Here is a 17,938-nt window from a genome sequence, read left to right on the forward strand (position 1 = left end):
CAAGTTAAATCGTCAATTGAAGGTGACAGAGAATGAAAATACTTTTTTAAAAGTTTTTACGTTTTTACCTTGTCTTGCTGATAAACGGTAGTCTACCCGCATTCATGAACATACGAAAAGTGCTAGACATTCTGAACATCTCCGTTTCATAGAAATTCCTACTCTCGCCTCCAACGCAGAGTAAATTGCAGCAGTGTTCGCGAAGTTTAAAGCGAAATGTCAAGTCGTATTCTGAGGTGTGTTCTTCTATCCGTAAAATTTTGGTCTGTCCGTGTTCTGAAGACGGCGAAGTTTACATTCTTTTGAGTGGCAGCAAAGGCAGCCAATCAGTGTCAAGTGCTTGCATTTCGTAATGAGGACGCCAAATAGGTGCAAAACCACAGGTTTAAAATCCCCTAACCTAATACAGCTTTCTGAGATAGGTTTTTAGGAAACTTCTAAGGCATTACAGACCCAACCAATTTTTGGTAATTTTGTTGTCTACATGTCACATTACGGAACAAGGATAAATACCCCGTTCAATCATTCTATGTCACCTTTAAGAGAAAACGCTTCCTTGCCAATGACGAATTTTTCCGGCAATCTGTATTTCCGCTATTATCCACAGGTGACGCTCTTACTCAACTTATAAAACCCGTAAGTATTCCCTAAGGCAAACAGTTCAAACTCTGTGTATGTTTTGAGGATCGCTCAGAATCTGATCTCTATCAAAACACAAAAATGGAATTATCTCTATTATATATATTTTTTAAGAAACCTACCCACATTTGAGAGGTGATGATAAGAGAACAAATAAAGTTAAGATAAAACGTGGTTTTTTTTTTCAAAGCAGAGGGTATGTATATATATTTATATAAGAACATTTCCTGGAAGGCATTGAACTTGACATTAAAAGGCATTAAAGCTCCCGTTCTGTCTGTGATTTTAAAGCTTTGATGTGTTTATAGTGGGCAATATAACATGTGTTCATGTTTCACGTGTAAAAAACGTGGTATTTTTCACACAATTTACTTATCTGTATAGCGCTGTTTTCACTGTCCTCAAAACAGGCTGATGTCTTCCTTGTTATGTGAAGTCCCTCCTTCAGAAATACATATCAAGTTCTGATTGTGTAGTTGTTTAGTGTGCTGTGAATCGATAGCAGCTTAGCTTAGCAGAGCCATTTGAGCCAAAGCTGGTGACTGACGTATTCCTGTGGGCGGAGTTTAGTCAACAAACTGTTTTACTGACGTCATTAAAGCAGGAAAAAGAGGGCTGTAGTCCAAACCGGCCGTTCGTTGTAGGCTTTTAAAGAGGATTTCTATTGAAGGAAATATATCGCCTGGCTGTGAACTTTGAGCTTTATCATTTTACAGGTATTATTTATGCTATTATAGCAACATTACACACTAACTAGGGTTTAAAACATGGTATCAGGAAGAACGTGACCTTTAAAAATGCTGTCGCTGGCGGGGAAAGAGTTAACAGGGTTGCCTAAGAGACTATTTAAAGTTCAGATGTAGCTCACTGTATGACATATGATGATAATTACACACTGTAGCTGTCAACACATGCAACAAAGTTAACTTTGTAAAAGCTATAAAAATATATTTAGGAAGGCAACACAGAAGATGTTATGCGGATTATTAACATAGAAACAAGATGTTTGCCAACTCTTTTTGGCTCTAATGTGCCATTTTGTTAACATAATTATTCAGCTGTGCTCTGTGCATGTGCCTAAAATCTAAGAAACCCTTATTATATGGGTTTGCTAATATTTTAGGGCCAAAGGGCATTTGCTTGTATAGGTATGTTTTTATAATGAAGGTAAATTAGAAAGCGTTCATGTAGGACTCATAATAATACGTAACAGAATGTTCATGTTTTATAATCCAAGTGAGGTCTTTGCTTTTTGTGTTTAAAGGGAGCTAGTTTTACAATCAAGATGCGTGTTCTAAAATCATTACTACTTTTACAGCTTTATGCTTCGTAATACTGACCAATATAAATCTTGGGAATGTTTTCTACTCTTAAGTTTCATTTGGGATTTATGTTTTTTATGGGTTTTTATTTCAGAGCATCAGCATGAATTGCATTTTATTTAATACTTAAGTTGTTCACTAGTTACAAAGCCTTTTATAATTTACTTCATAATAAAACAACTCTGTAGCTATACGAACAGTAGTAACATCATTCTATCGTCATTTACACGTCTATCCCATATGTATTTCTTAGGTGGATCTTTGTGTCTGTGAAAGCGATAGCTCCAACAATGCCAGACTGTTCAGGCATTACATGGTTGTATTTCTGTAGCAGGTGGCAGAGGGAATCATTGGCACACCCTTCTGTTGGGTCGTGGTATTCCCCCGCTGGTTGTCTGTCGAGCGAGAGACCGTCTGCCATTACTCAAGATAAATAGTGCTCATTTAGGCTCAAGGTGACCCTCTTAGAATGAATTATTAAACTTGTCTGTCTATCAGTATTAGTAGGTTACTCCATCTTTAATTAATTTATTACTGCGATTTTATTTCAGTTGCACATGGTCCAAATTAATGATACAATTAAGAAAAAATAACGTTCTGCTTCCCAGCTAAATATGTGGTTATATCGACAATAATGGTAAAAAAACAACTTAGAATTAATCTAACCCACTTTGTTTACAATTAATATGAATATATTAATATGGGGGCGGCAGTGGCTCAGTGGTTCATGTAGGTTGTCTACAAACCGGAAGGTTGGTGGTTCGATCCCCGGCTCCACTCGACCAAGTGTCGAGGTGTCCTTGAGCAAGGCACCTAACCCCAGCTGCTCCCGACGAGCTGGATGGCGCCTTGCATGGCTGACACCGCCGTCGGTGTATGAATGTGTGAGTGAATGGGTGAATGTGAGGCAACATGTACAGCGCTTTGGATGGCCATAGGTCTGTTAAAAGCGCTATATAAATGCAGTCCATTTACCATTAATATATATTGTTACAATATGTGTTCCTTGCTCAATTGGTAGAGCGTGGGGTTAGCAGCACAAAAGGTCATGGGTTTTAATCTCAGGTACACACACAGTGATAAATTTAGTGACTTATTTAGCTATAATAAGTGAAAACATTTAATTAAGTAAATATTAATATTTTATTTTGGGGCCATATAGCACCACTATAGCACCAAATATGGTTCTACATGGCACTATGTGGTTCTACACAGGTGCTTCACCGGTGCTATATGGCACTAAAAATGGTTCTTCTATGATTACGAGCAAAGAACCACTTTTGGTGCTATATAGCACCATTTTTTTTAAGAGTGTAGTGCTTAGTGTAAATGCATTGTGCAGTATGTAATGGGACAAAATGTAGACTTAATTTCATTCGGCTGTAACGGCACTTATTATTTACACACACTAATGCTTTTCACCAAAAACTAGCACTTTTCTTACTCTGTGATTTTTTTTCTTGCTGTTATTGAGAAGTAGCAAACTGTTATACTGTTATGCTCTTTCTTTGCACTGCTTCAGGCTGTGTTATTCAGTCATGACTGTCTGTGTTACCCGGCCGTCTGTTTTACAGGGCCTTCAAACACTTGGCCAGAGCATGTAAGTGAGTAATGCAGCCTCAGAGAGTATCAAAGAACCATTGACTTTCCAGAAAACCAAACATGGAGCATGCTGACCTTATTAATGTAGCATAGGATGCTGGTTTCTTAGTGAATCATTTCAGTGCGGTTACATGTTGTTAAAGGTAAGCTGCTTCGTATTTGCTTCCTCACTGTCATCACTTTGTTTTTTATTGCTCTTTATTGTCTTTAAAGTGGTCGTTTGATAACAGCGCTAATGTTTTATATGGAAAGTTATCCATTTTATACATGTTTTGGTTCGCTTCTTGCGGGGGAGCGAGTCTAAATTTAGATTTGTGTGTTAAAAAGGTTGTGTGAAGTCTTTTTTGTGTCGCTTTTTTAAGAAAGAATGATGTCAGTCGATGCTGAGTCACAAATCTGTCTTATGCTTTATGCCAGCTTACATCTGTGACTACTGCAAATGAACTAATTTCTCCTCATATAAGGCTCGTTTTGTGCCATAGTGAGTTGTTTCCACATGTCTGCACCTTGTGTTGGGAATGTGATTTGTGTGATGTCTATGTATGTCATTTGCTTACTGTAAAACAATTATTAATGTCTTTACGTGACCTAGACATTTCTTCATCCCTTTATTCTTAACCTTTGCTTTGAGGTCACCATTAAATCCGGGGTAATTTAAATCCTAATTTTTATAGGCTGCAGCCTGAAGTAGTTTCACATTGCTCAATGACACATTGCAATAAATAACACATACTAATCCACCCAGTCATTTATAATGTCTTAACCAGGCTGCATTTCAAAAGCTGTTGCTCACCCCAGACATCTGGCAGACACAATAATCGGCCATTTATCTTTAGGTTTCTCTATAGTTTCAGCCCCTTGTTATAGTTTATTGGCCCCATCACCACAGTTTCACACACTCTCTGAGACTATTGCACTCTCTCATGCTTCATTAAGAAGCTTCTCACCCTTCCCTTCCATCCTCTGTTTTAGAAAGGGCCATTTCATTACGGTGCAGCTGCCTGTGAATACCAGGCCAAACACTGGCAGCTGTAATGCCCAGCCTCTGCACGCGCTGTAAAAGCGGAGCTGATGGAAAGTGAATACGTGTTTTGGAATATAAACCAGACAGTCTGATTCTGCTTTCAGGAATCCTTCTTGAAAGTGGCATGCTCAATTACTTAAATACTGGTTTGTGACATTGGCACATGCCAAACCATCCCCATAGGTTGATGATTGTGACTCAAGTAATCATGATATTTTAATTATTTAAGGAGAAAAACTTGGGCACTATGTCATCCCAGATGTCTTTGACACTTTTTGATGCAACACTGTTTAATAATGTTCAGTTATTTACCCTGATGCCAAGATCTAACATTGTTTATGGCTGACTTGTAATTTCCAATATGTCATATTACACTGCGCATCAGTAGCACCATAGTTCAATGTTTTACTCTCCTTGTGTCTTTCTTAGACTGGCCTTTGGAGGCACCAAACATGCCAAAGGAGTCTTCAATGGAAATGCTGCATAATGCATCCTCCTCTTCGTCTGGATCCTCCCCCATATCTGGATTTTCTCTATCACCAAGTTCGGTTACATCCAAAGCCACAGAGAATTACAGTGTTAACACCGTATTTGGCACGGTACTTACCCACTCCCTGAACTTAGACCGAGGCCCAGAACCTCTTGCCACACCCCCTTTACGGTCCTTAAAGTCTGAAAAAGTTGTTGGATCTCCCGCCAGAGTTTCCTCCAGGCAGCCTCGAAAACTAAATTCTCCTGTGCCTACCTCTTATAGAGTGCCCACCTCCTGGGGAGCCATCAGTCCAGCTCCTCAATTCACACAGCATACAGAAAATGTATTTGTGCAGCTGCCTTCAGATGGACAAGATCCTCCTTGGAGAATTCCTGATGAGACTATCATTCCTGAACTCCAGAATGGAATGGTGCGCAACAGTGACACCGAGATTCCTTTTGGAGACTCGGTGGAGTCATCCAGTAGAATCCCCGACCTTCAGTCACAACCCATCCATAAAACAAATGTAAAACGTGATACGAGCAATCTGCAGTTGGAGTCGAGTCATATTCTTGTAAACCACCAAGTGACATCAGCTTCTCTTGAGCCGACTATGGTCCCACCTGAAGACTTCTTCCCAACCCACACCATGGATATGGACTACGGTTCTGGAGATTACCTAGCAACTGTGTCCTTCATGGGATCGGAGGAAAATGACTACTCGTTGGTTAGCAATCTACCCACCGATGTGTATGACTTTGAGGACTCAAACTCCGAGATCTATGACACCACGTTTCCTACAAGAGTGGTGATGTCCTATTCTAGCAAACACTTGTATCCCACCTCTACAAGTGAAACTGGTCATTTCTCCAACAAAATTGTTAAAAGTTTTAATAGCAATTCAACCTCAGATGTCCCCACCACTGATTTAAACCAACATCTAACAACCCCTGTTCCCATTTCTTGGTTAACATCTCCAGTTTTTACCAGTAAACCCAGTGGTTTGACTTTTGAGCCTGGCCACACCATTTCTTCATTCTATCCAACCATCCAACCAACTTTAGTACATTCTTTACTTACTCCTATACCAGCGTCAGATATCTTAAACCAAAATCAGTCTGCGAATGACAGCTCAGAGGCGCCACCCGACTGGGCAGCCACTGTCACCATCCAACCCACAGATATGCTTTTGCCAGACATGAACAGTTTGGAGTACTACACAATTCAACTGACCAAGGACAATGGCAGCTTGCCAGATCAGACTGACGATCGTACGACCTTTAGTCCTCCCTCCGTTCCAATCAACACTACACACATAGCGCCCACTAGTACGCACAGCATTGACCCAAGTTACATGCTGACCGCAATGTTTGATGACAATCTGCAGCCTGCAGACAACAATTCCTGGACTGAGGAATCTTCAACGGATATCTCTGGATTTGAACCTTTTAACACAGAGGTTCATCTGAATCTAACAAATAGTACAGTGCCATATTTGGAGCCATCTTTCATACTAACACCCTCAACAGACCATTCATCTTCATTGGTCGGTCAGGACTCAACCACCGGTTTATCCGCCACACCTTTTATAACTTACAACACTTCCTTACTGGTGACCACCCAACCTCCTATGACTTTGGAATTAGATGGCGTGTCATCTATTAACGAAAACCAATGGATTATCACTCCATTTCCAACAGAGACCCTCTTTCCTAGTACTGAAGTTAACTCTACTGTAGCGACCACCTCTGTTGGTGTGTCCTCCACATACCCGACTGAATCAACCTTTAATGAGACCTCAGCTCCTCCTGTAACAGAGATGGCAGATGAACAGTTCCCGTCCAAAACACCATCTGACACTCCATTCACCATGGTTACCGACAATGATGACATCACAACGATCAGTAGCTTTACAGTAACCTCTCCCACACATAATGACACTGAGTCTACAATCGCAACAGTGACTACGATAAGAGACTCATCAGTTACAACCCAAAGCACAACTCCTCCAACAACCACTGCCCAGAAGAGTCTCTGCAATATCACAAAGCCAGACACTTACTTGATTAGAGTCGGTAAGACCTTAAATTTATTTAGCAATACATCAACAGAGTGCTTGTGAATCACATTAATGTACTTATGCCTAATATTTGCTCTGTTTTTAGGGTTTACCCCAGGGTCCACAGCAGGTTATGCCAAAGCCAAAATCAGAGAGATTCTGAAAGATGAGTATAATCGCTCAGTGGAGCTACAGGTAAAATGGACATGTGATTTAATTGGTCTACAGTTATCTATTTATAAAATAATTAAATAGAAAAGCAAACGTATTAATAATGTAATGTATACAGTATGTAAAGTATTAAGTTAAGCCAATGGTGGCGGACTCTCCAGGGGATGAAAAAACCCTAGGAGAAAAACCCTCCTGGCTAGTCCAGGGGGAAAACTCCTAAGAGGAGAAAAACCCCTGAGAGAGAAACATATTTATATATATAAATACTATTGGGGTATGTGAACGGGTAAGCGGATTAAACTGGTTCTGCCGGTGGTCATTGGTCAAGCATCATTTAGTTAAAATAATTTTTATTTAAAATTTATATGGGATTTTATTTCATATTTTATTTTCCAGTGTGCTGGTCCCTTTGCCTTCTTTCTGTTTTTGAAATGACAACATGTTTGTCCTAAGGATGTTATGATAGCTTTTCGTTGCGTTTTGTAAAGAAGGGGTGAGCTTTGGACTTAGCCATTGGTTGTAATTTGCCACCTCACCTCTAGATGCCGCTGAAATCTACACACAGAAGCTTTAAAAGAAAACACCACCGTTTTTTAATATTTCACTATGTTCTTACCTCAACTTAGACAAATTAATACATACCTCTCTTTTTTCAATGCGTGCACTTAATCTTTGTACAGTGCGTTGTGAATGTGTTAGCATTTAGCCTAGCCTCATTCTTTCCTTAAGATCCAAACAGGGATTATTTTAGAAGCCACCAAACATTTCCATGTTTTCTCTATTTTAAGACTGTTACATGAGTAGTTACACGAGTAAGTATGGTGCCAGAAAATAAAATGTGTTTCTTTTTTAAGCAGATAAAAAATGAGAACTATATTGTATGGCGGAAGAAGACTTAGTTCGCAGCACTTCGACCTCGGGGGCAGTAATATTGACGAAGGTTTGTGCGAGATGGGAGTAGTCAGGAGTAATGATGTTACTGTGCGCCGAGGTCGAAGTGCCACACACTAAGTCCTCTTCCGCCATACAATATAGTTCTAATTTTTTATCTGCTTAAAAATCATCACATTTTATTTTGTGCCACCATACTTACTTGTGTAACTTATCATGTAACAGAATATATAGGGAACACATGGGAAGTGCTTGGTGGCTTCTAAATTCATCCCTGTTTGCATCCTAAGGAATGAATGGGGCTAGGCTAAATGCTAACACATTCACGATGCGCTGTAAAAGGATTAAGTGCACGCATTGAAAAAATATAGGTATGTATTAATTTGTTTAAGTTGAGATTAGAACATAGTAAAATATTGAAACATTGTAGAATTAAAAATATAGATTAACATTTGTTTAGTATGCTGACATAAGCTCACTTAAAGCTTTTCCATGTGTTGGTAGAAAATTGACCTTTCCCCAGGAGTTTGATTGACAGGTGACCTGACTAATCATAGCACAAAATATTATGTGCCGTGCCCCCATTGCTATTCGTTATTTTGTTTGACAATCAAATCACAGTTAACAAACCTGCGGCCCACTATAGTGTAGCCTATCGCTTACTGAATGTGACATCATAAATGCATAATAATTTTGCTTTTTAACGGTGGTAAAAGTAAATCGAGAGCTACCCAGTTTTACAGGAACAGGGTTAATCCTTAATGTTGTCTCTCAGTCAGTATCGATCGCCAGGTGATGCAGTGCTTTCAGTTTTATGACCTGTAGGCTATAGCTTTGATATTTGTTTACGATATTTGAGTCACTTTAACATCCTGAATTTGTATACTTTGCATGCATATTACAGACCTTTGTCTGAAGCTAACACATTGTTTTTTCCAGAAGTTATTATTTCACTTTAATTATTTCTAGTGCAGTCGGAGTGCTTTGGCTGATGTCGGACGTAGCAAAAGGGAGAGGGTTTTTGCAAAAGGGTCAAATCTATTACATATTCTTATTATGTTTATATTCTAAAAAGTGTTTTTTTTTCTGTCATAGGTAGTGAAAGCTCCTCCAGACTTAGTGTTTCGTGCTGTGTCTGGGCCATTGGTTTATACTGCCATATCAGTCATTAACGCCCTGAGACTCTCTGCTCAGACCTCCAGCTCTTTTATCACTGTGTCACCCATCAATCCTGTACCAGACCAACAATTTCACATACATTCAGGTGCAACAATAGTATACATAAACTAATTATCAGTGGAAATTGCAGGTCACAACTTTTATTATGTAATGCATTTGTATGTTGTTGATCAATGGCCAATGGATATAAATACAGTAATATGTCATTCTTTAACCAAGTATTTTAATTTGGAATACATAAGCAACTGATTTCAATCATTAGCATCTTATCATTTATTGCTTCCATGTTTTAAGACGTGTTTTGTCTGTCTACAGTGCTTCAGTTTGTGCCCAGCCACATAGACATCCGTATGTGTACCTTTAGTGAGCATATGGAAAAGGGTCTGATCACCGCATTAGCTGAAGTCCTCAGACGCTCACAGGAATCCACTAACTTTACTGTACATGTAAGTACTGCCAGTATATTCAAAGTAAATCAAATATCTCATGCTAAGATGTTATGGCAGAGACCACTTTTAGGCAGTACATGATTTAGCACAGTGGTTCCCAAACTTTTTCAGCGTGTGGCCCCCCTTGTGTACGGTGCATTCCTTCGCGGCCCCCCAAAGAAAATTTGTGATAAAAAACTGTTCCAAAACTCAACATTTTAATAAAAAAAAACATTAAATTATACAAAAAATAGTGCTTTGGTTAGTAGCCTTATTTTTTTAGGTTTAATTACACAGAATTCATGAAAAATTAATGTATTTCATAAAATGTCATAAAACTGGGGCCCCCCTGGCACCTTCTCGCGGCCCCCCAAAACCACTGATTTAGCACACACATTTCTTTGAAAACTGTAAATATGTAAATTATAATGTTAATGAGACATATAAGGATAAATCTTAATATTTTATTCTGGAACATTGCTTTTCAATGGCTTTAATTCATCCAGCGTGGTATGTGATGAGGATTCAGAGCTCGCTGTACTGATTCCCTCACGGTGAAACGGGATGACATCATCTCCAACTGTGTGATCCAATTGGTTTTATGGAGAAAGCAGGCTGTTTAATTCAATCGTTGTCATGGCAACAAAACTAATGGCTCTTATTTGTTTCATTCGCTACCATTCACAAAGTACACACGTACTACAGTGTTTTACATAGATGCTTTGCACTTACTTCAGCAATCACATCTGGTCGGACATGAGCTTTATTGGTTGCAATCATGCTTGTGTCATATGTTACACTGGACAAAAAAATCAGTCATAAGGGTCAATTGTTTTAAATATATATATATATATATATATATATATATATATATATATATATATATATATATGAAACTGAATAATTAAGCTTGCATTGGTGTGTTAGGAGAGAACGATATTTGGCCGAGATACAACTATTCAAACAACTGGAATCTATGGAAGGTATTTTTGGTCTTTTTTTAAATTAATTAATGAAATGATAAAATAAAAAATTTAATTGCAAAATATGTCCCAAATTTGAAAATTAAATGCTTATATAAAAATTAAAACATTAAATTAAGTTATTTCATTTTCAACGTGATGAAGCATCATTCCGGCCAAATTGAAAAATAAAATAAAATTGATGTTTTGACATTTTGGCAAGACTGACAATATTAAAATAAAAAGGCAAGCTTGAAAAGGAATCTGTAAATACATTTTTTAAAAGGCTTTTTATCAATGCCCAAGCAATAATAGGGACAAAATTAAAATGTAAAGTTCAGTTTTAATTTTATGTTCTCTTTTATTTATTGGTTTTATTTTTCGTTTTCATTTTAATTTTCAACTTGTATGCAAATTCAATTTTAATCAGTGGGTGTGGTTTACTTGCTCAAAAAAGGGGAATTGACTGAAGCAGTGTTGCCAACTCAGCGACTTTATTGCTACATCTAGCGACTTTTAGACCCATTTAGACAAACTGATGTCTTAAAATTGGCGTATATTATTATTAATATTCATAAATTTCTTGTACTTTAGACTATGTGCTTGATTTTCACCCAAAATCCTGGATATAAAATGAAAACATAGATGAAATAATACCATAATGTGTTAATAATATTTTAAAAAAAAACGACTGCTGAAAATGTTTTTTCAGAGGGTTTATAATGGCTCAGATAATTGTAGCCCTGAATTGTTTTATAGATTTTAAATATCACAAAGAGCCTTACTGCACGCGAATATCAGAAGGTTCCTGTGGAGGTCACCTTTGTGGTGCGTGACGCCCGCGGGTATGTGCTGGGAGCAGAGGTCAGCGCCCTCCTTCGCAAGCTCAGTGTGGTTGAGTACAGCTACTACCTGAGCTACCCAGTAAAGCAGATCGCAGAACGTGAGTCTACGCATACATTTTGGGTTTGATTAAAAACACAAACACTTGTGCATTACATAAATCTAAAAATAAGCTGGTTTAAGCTTGATTTTCTTGCAAAACTGATGACTGATGTGGGAATTGATGACCTTAAAATGTAAATGTTTTGTCTGCTTTTTATGTATAGCTTCTCATTATCCTGTGCTGAATACAACCCAACAGCTCAGTTCGTCGTGGGTTAGAACAGGTACCGGCCTGCTAATATTCTTCTAGAAAATTCTGATAAAGGCTTAGTTATCCTATAAAGGAATCATCTGTTACCGTTTACTCACAATCTTCATGTTTTTCTTTTTTTGGTGATTAGTGTTGCTGGGTGTGCTTGACCAGCCTGTGAGTGACACGGTCTTCCAAGCTACCATGGAGAGAAAACTGGCTCTGCTGTTGGGTGACGCGCTGGGAACGGGACGTCGCTTTAGAAGAGCAACAAGTGTGGGAAACAACAGTGTTCAGGTTCGTGTAAATCTTGGACCTTGCTTTACTTTGTACTTTACTTTGCTTTACTTTCTTCAGCGAATACAACAAAGTAATGCATGTAATGTGACCAAGAGATTTGCCATGGTCCTCCATTTGTACTTTTTGTGAATAAGATCAATGAGAGCTTTTCCTGTGCGTACGTCTAATGGCTCTCCGGCGTCCTTATCAGCCTAAGTCTTTGTGCTGCCTCCCCGCACCTGCTTTCCCTTCGGGCATCACCATTCAGGGACATGGAGTATCCATGGCAACACCCTCCTGTTCATCACTGACCCTGGAAAACACTCAAAAACAATCATTTCACCCTTGTCATACTCGAGCGCCATCCCCCGGCTCCAATATCCAATAATAAATTATTGAACACACACAGCTCACAAGCAAAGGGAGGACCATTAATTTACTGTTCTTCTTTCAGAAAGAAGATTTTACTGTTACATGGATACCATGGAGTGAGGGTGACCAGGCATTAATCTACTAGACTAGCTGACTTTTTGGTTTCAAAATGAATCATAAGGCAGTCATCATAACACGCAACCAAACAGCAACCAGTTTGAACAGCTTACAGATAATTAGAAAATGTCTATTTGTGATATGGGGTAGCCATCCCCTATCCTGTTTTAGTAAAGCACCCTGAGGTAGCAGGCTCTTCAGGATGAGATTTTAATGTCTCTGAGGGTTCACCACACAAGGCACTTAATGTAGGTCAGGTTTAGGTGAGCCCACACAACGCCACGCTGTTTTTCCACCCCAATAACCTTGTAGACTAGAAACACATGCAGCCTGCTCCTAGAGCTTCTCTCATTCCCTAATATCAGAATTTTTTGGTTAAGTTGTTTCTATAAAACCTCATTCACAAAGTGTACAGTACCTGTAAACAGGAAGCCACAATCGACTTAATTGTATTGTGACATATTTCCAAATGTACTAGCGGAATATCACACAGGATAATAGTCGGTGTGGCTTGTGTTTTCCATTGTGAATTGATTGGACATACAACAGACAGACAGTTGGAGGGGCGGGGTTAATAGATGCTCCGCCTAAGCCATCAAGCTAGAGAAAGAATGCATTAAAGAGCACCAATGGTAAATTTCTTTTGTTTCCTTTGTCGCCTTGGTATGTAAGTGTGTATTAACTGTATGCAAAAGGTACAAACCCCAAAGGTAACGATGATGCGAGTTATCGTCTCCAAGGGTAATCTTTTTTCTTGGACTACAAAAAACACACGGATTGTAGGCAACGGTTTACTTCCTGGGATTGGTGATGTAGACAAGACCGACATTATCATATTTTTTTCCGCTTCGGACTCAGCCTGGAAGTTAACTCCTGTTAGCATTGCATTGTGAGGGAATCTTTCAAACATGGTAAGGAGCGTCACATTTCCTGCTGACGTCGGAGGTATTCAGACCAATCACATCCTAGAGATTAGCTGGCCAATCAGGGACACAGCGCTTTTCAAATCTTTGTGTTTCAGGAAGAGAGTGAAATCTGGAGCTACAAAAATGTACAGTATGTGGAAAATAATGTGTTTATTTAACCATAAACCACGCAAACACATTGTATTATACCAAATACACGAAACAACTTTGTTTTTAGCAATAAAATAGGTGCTCTTTAAAGTTTATAGTTTTTATTTCATAGGGACTTGAGTACAATCTTAGTATGTTTTAATTGTTAAGTTGCTTTTAAGTATGTTTGCTATTTCCACCAAATATTTTAAGTGTTGTGTTACCCCTCACTTGCTCAGTAATGGTTTTGTTTGGCACTGTATAAATTAATTTAATTGAAAGGAAAAATAACTTTTTTTGTTAATTTTTTTGTTTCTTTGTTCAGATTGTCCAGACCACTCGTCTGGTGGGTCCTGACAACCCTCTTGAGATTATTTACTTTGTGGAAGGAGATAACGGACAAAGGCTTCCTGCAGCAACCACTGCAAACATGCTCAACAGTCTTGACATACAGCATGCAGCTATCGTCATGGAATACCGCATCCAGGGAATATTAGCACAGCGTGAGCATTCACAACTTTAATTCATTCAGTACAATGAATTCAGTGTACAAAGGGAGAAAAACAATGTAACAGTAATCATCAATAGAGAAAAAAATGTAGGAACAATGATGGAAGTGATCTAGGGCTGCAACTAACGATTATTTTAATAATCGATTAATCTGTCGATTATTTGTTCGATTAATCGATGAATCGGATAAAAACAAAAAACAAGGAAAGCATTAATTTACAACCCCTTATCCAAAACAGAACTAAAATCTTTAGCACAAACATGTTGCTCCTTGAACACACCTGAGCTGTTACAATAATAATAAAATAAAATAAAAATGGACTAACACAAAAAAAACACATGTATGCTTTACATCTGCCAAATATATAGACTTTTTTATGATGCATTTCCCATCAAGAAGCCTCTCAGAAATAAAGGTACAAAAGTTGTCACTGGACAGTACCCTTTCAAAAAGGTACACATTTGTACCCAAAAAGTGCATATTAGTACTTCAAAAGTACATATTGGCAGTTCAAAGATACATATTTGTACCTAAATGGCACATATTAGGACCTTTTATAAAGGGTACTGCCCCAGTGACAGCTTTGTACCTTATATTTGACTTAATGTGTTTTCTCTGATCGGATAGCTATCTCATTTGTAAAACTTTTTTACTCGCTGTCGTCGCTCCATAAAGCATAAGCGTGTCGTCTTTGTTTGATTACCACTTTGCTGGCTATAACTTCCAGGTGACGCGCTTACGTTTGGGAGGAGTAAAACACTGACATGTGGTTTTCCTCTACCTTTGCTGTTTTTTTATCTTTTCTCCGCCGCCCTGTCATTTCTCCCTGTCTATGGCACCGAACTCTGCAAGCAACAGTGCGCGAGAGAGACTGACGCTCCATCCCAAACCACATACTTCCATACTATATAGTAGGCGAAAAGCACTACTTCTCGTACTCTTTGCCTACTATATAGTATGGAATTAGGCGGTTTGCAACGCAGTGCGAGTGTGTTCACTCCGCTCTGCGCTTAACTGAAGTTTTTCCTTTTTTTTATTAAACGTCTCTGCGTCACACGACACAACGAATCGATTATGAAATTCGTTGCCAACACTTTTAGTAATCGATTTTTATCGATTTAATCGATTCGTTGTTGCAGCCCTAAAGTGATCATTTAAATTATTTTGTTCTTGTTGGTTATTTATTATGGATGCATCGTGGCCCAAAATATATTGCAGCAAGCATTTAAGCATTAAAAATGAGTAAGGTTATGTTAAAGATTGAAATCAAGCTATGATGCTCTTAAAAAGGCTTTAGCTTGCACGTCACAGTGTCACATATACTGTCCTAAGTCAATGACTTTCATAACTCTTTTTTCAGCTGTGGAAAAACAGGCCTCACCTCCCTCGGATACAGAGAAAACCAACACATGGATTATTGTGGGGGTGGTGGTTCCCGTGGTGGTGGTGATCATTATTATAAGTATCCTGTACTGGAAACTCTGCCGCACCGATAAACTGGAATTCCAGCCGGACACCATGAGCACAGTCCAACAGAGACAGAAGGTAAGAGGGAGAACTGTACAATGATTCATACGTAGTGAAATGCATTCTGGGATATTTCAATTCTTCAGGGAACTGGCGAAAGGGTCAGTGTAAGGTCATGTGGTTTTGTTTTTGTGTTTCATCGTGTGTCCTGCATGTCTGCCGTTTCGGTGATATTGCTAATCAGTCGATGGGCTCCTGTGTGTCTGAGCTGCTTATCTCATCTCACTGGAGGGATGAAAATGACTGTTGCAGGATACTAGCCAGCTGTGTGTGTGTTATACATATATAAAAATAATTATTATGCCTTAATATGGTTTAACGAGGAGAGGGATTTTAAGATGGCTACTCCAGCTATTTATACAATGACGCACAGATGTGGTTTGCTATATTAGTGTTTTCATAACAAAGAGAATGATTTTTTTTTTCGATCCGTTTTACCTACCCCTCAAGCAAACCTGGTGATTAGATTTGAAAAGAAATAGTTTGCCAAAATATGAAAATTATTTCACTGACAACAAATAATTTGCAATAATTCCAAGTCGTGAGGTAGGAACTTCACGGAAATAGGATTCAGACTCCAGGGGTCTCATTTATAAAGTGTGCATACACACCTTTTTCAGCATCGTTTTCCGCCACTTCCCATACAAAGGTTGTGATCTATAATAAAAACTTGACGTGAGAATTGGCTTGAAAGGTGGGATCTGAGGATGATTCATGTATGCACACTTGCAGCTGATCTGTGATTTAAAAAGGGAACAAGTCTTAATATTTTTGGCTTTTGTGCGTATGTAGACTTTAAGTAAGGATCCTATGCACAGTTTTATAAACGAGACCCCTGGGATGTGTTTTTTCCGTTTAAATACGGATTTCCGTATTTTATGCCCTCGATGGGAAGACTTGTCTAAATCATGTAACTCCGTTAAGTTTTATTTTTGCGAGGGAGAGGGGTATGCGCATTTTGTTTGTATAGGCGCGCTGTTTGTAGATGTGCACTTCACCGTCATCTTATATGTATCACTGACATTAGGTTTGTTTGACTTCATGCGGCGCCGCAAGAATCAGCACGCAGGTGACAAGTACCACGAGAGTGATTCGAGAAATAATAAAGAGTATGCTTTGCCTTTTCTGCGTTCTTCATCATACACAAGCTTGTTGAGGACGTGCAAAGCGACTACATTCGAGGTGTAAAGTCATCAGTCGAGTATAAGACACAAAATGCTGTAAACCTTATCACTGTAGAATTCTGAGACGTCAATGATATCAATTAAAACAACATTGATCTAATAGCCTGCTGTAAATTAAATGTAAACATGTTAAAACTGCAAAATATTGCATGAAATACTGTTCATACAAATTGGTTAATGGTGACAGGTTGACGGCTTGTCTACCCAGTCAGAAGAGACAACATCGAAAATATATTTTGGTCCAAAAATAACAAAAATTATGACTTTATTCAGCATTGTCTTCTCTTCTGTTGTGAAGCGCATGCGTAAGACTTAAGTCACGTGACTGCAGTGACGCGGATGACATACGAAGCAGCTGACGTGTTATCTGGTGCGCCCCAGCTTTTTTGTGCAACTGGGGATCGTTTACAGTCTGAGGGAGACGCACGCTGTAAGTTTGAAAAAAAAACATGACAATAACACGTCATCTACGTCACGTGACTTTAGTCTTGCGCATGCGCTTCACAACAGACACGGAAGAGAAGACAATGCTGAATAAAGTCTTTTTTTTTGACCAAAATGTATTTTGGATGCTTTAACACATTCTAACTGACCCACTGATGTCACATGGACTACGTTTATGATGTTTTTATTACCTTTCTGGACATGGACAGTATACCATACGTAGATTTTCAGTGAAGGGTCACTAAGCTCTCGGACTTAAACTTAAACTGTGTTCCGAAGATAAACAGAAGTCTTACGAGTTTGAAACGACAGGAGGGTGAGTCAATAATTACATTATTTTCATTTTTGGGTGAACTATCACTTTAACATTATGCGATTTTAGACTGTTTGAGCGACAAAGATGCAAAGTGAGCCGTTTCCTGTGCGCATAAACCCGCACACACACTCATGGACAAAAACTCAAAAGGGTACACATGGAGACGCACGTTTTAAGAAGCCCACAAACACATCCTTCCTTTTTTTGTTCTAGGCCAGTCACATGCCTGAGACTCTAAACGATTCATTT

At 38.7% G+C, this 17,938-nt stretch overlaps 1 protein-coding gene across 2 annotated transcripts in view; it reads left to right on the forward strand.

Annotated features, from left to right (window-relative positions):
- The window catches only part of LOC135773740 (UPF0606 protein KIAA1549), a 53,285-nt gene that overhangs the window by 15,290 nt on the left and 20,057 nt on the right, over positions 1 to 17,938 (forward strand). For both annotated transcript variants that reach the window (XM_065283495.2, XM_065283496.2), the window contains exons 3-11: positions 5,017 to 7,134; positions 7,225 to 7,313; positions 9,276 to 9,444; positions 9,675 to 9,805; positions 11,509 to 11,692; positions 11,859 to 11,918; positions 12,036 to 12,181; positions 14,033 to 14,210; positions 15,579 to 15,763. In XM_065283495.2, the coding sequence (XP_065139567.1) occupies positions 5,017 to 7,134; positions 7,225 to 7,313; positions 9,276 to 9,444; positions 9,675 to 9,805; positions 11,509 to 11,692; positions 11,859 to 11,918; positions 12,036 to 12,181; positions 14,033 to 14,210; positions 15,579 to 15,763 (3,260 nt within the window). The remainder of the gene's footprint in view (positions 1 to 5,016; positions 7,135 to 7,224; positions 7,314 to 9,275; positions 9,445 to 9,674; positions 9,806 to 11,508; positions 11,693 to 11,858; positions 11,919 to 12,035; positions 12,182 to 14,032; positions 14,211 to 15,578; positions 15,764 to 17,938) is intronic.

This window comes from Paramisgurnus dabryanus, chromosome 9 (assembly GCF_030506205.2).
Source record: "Paramisgurnus dabryanus chromosome 9, PD_genome_1.1, whole genome shotgun sequence".
Lineage (NCBI taxonomy): Eukaryota > Metazoa > Chordata > Actinopteri > Cypriniformes > Cobitidae > Paramisgurnus > Paramisgurnus dabryanus.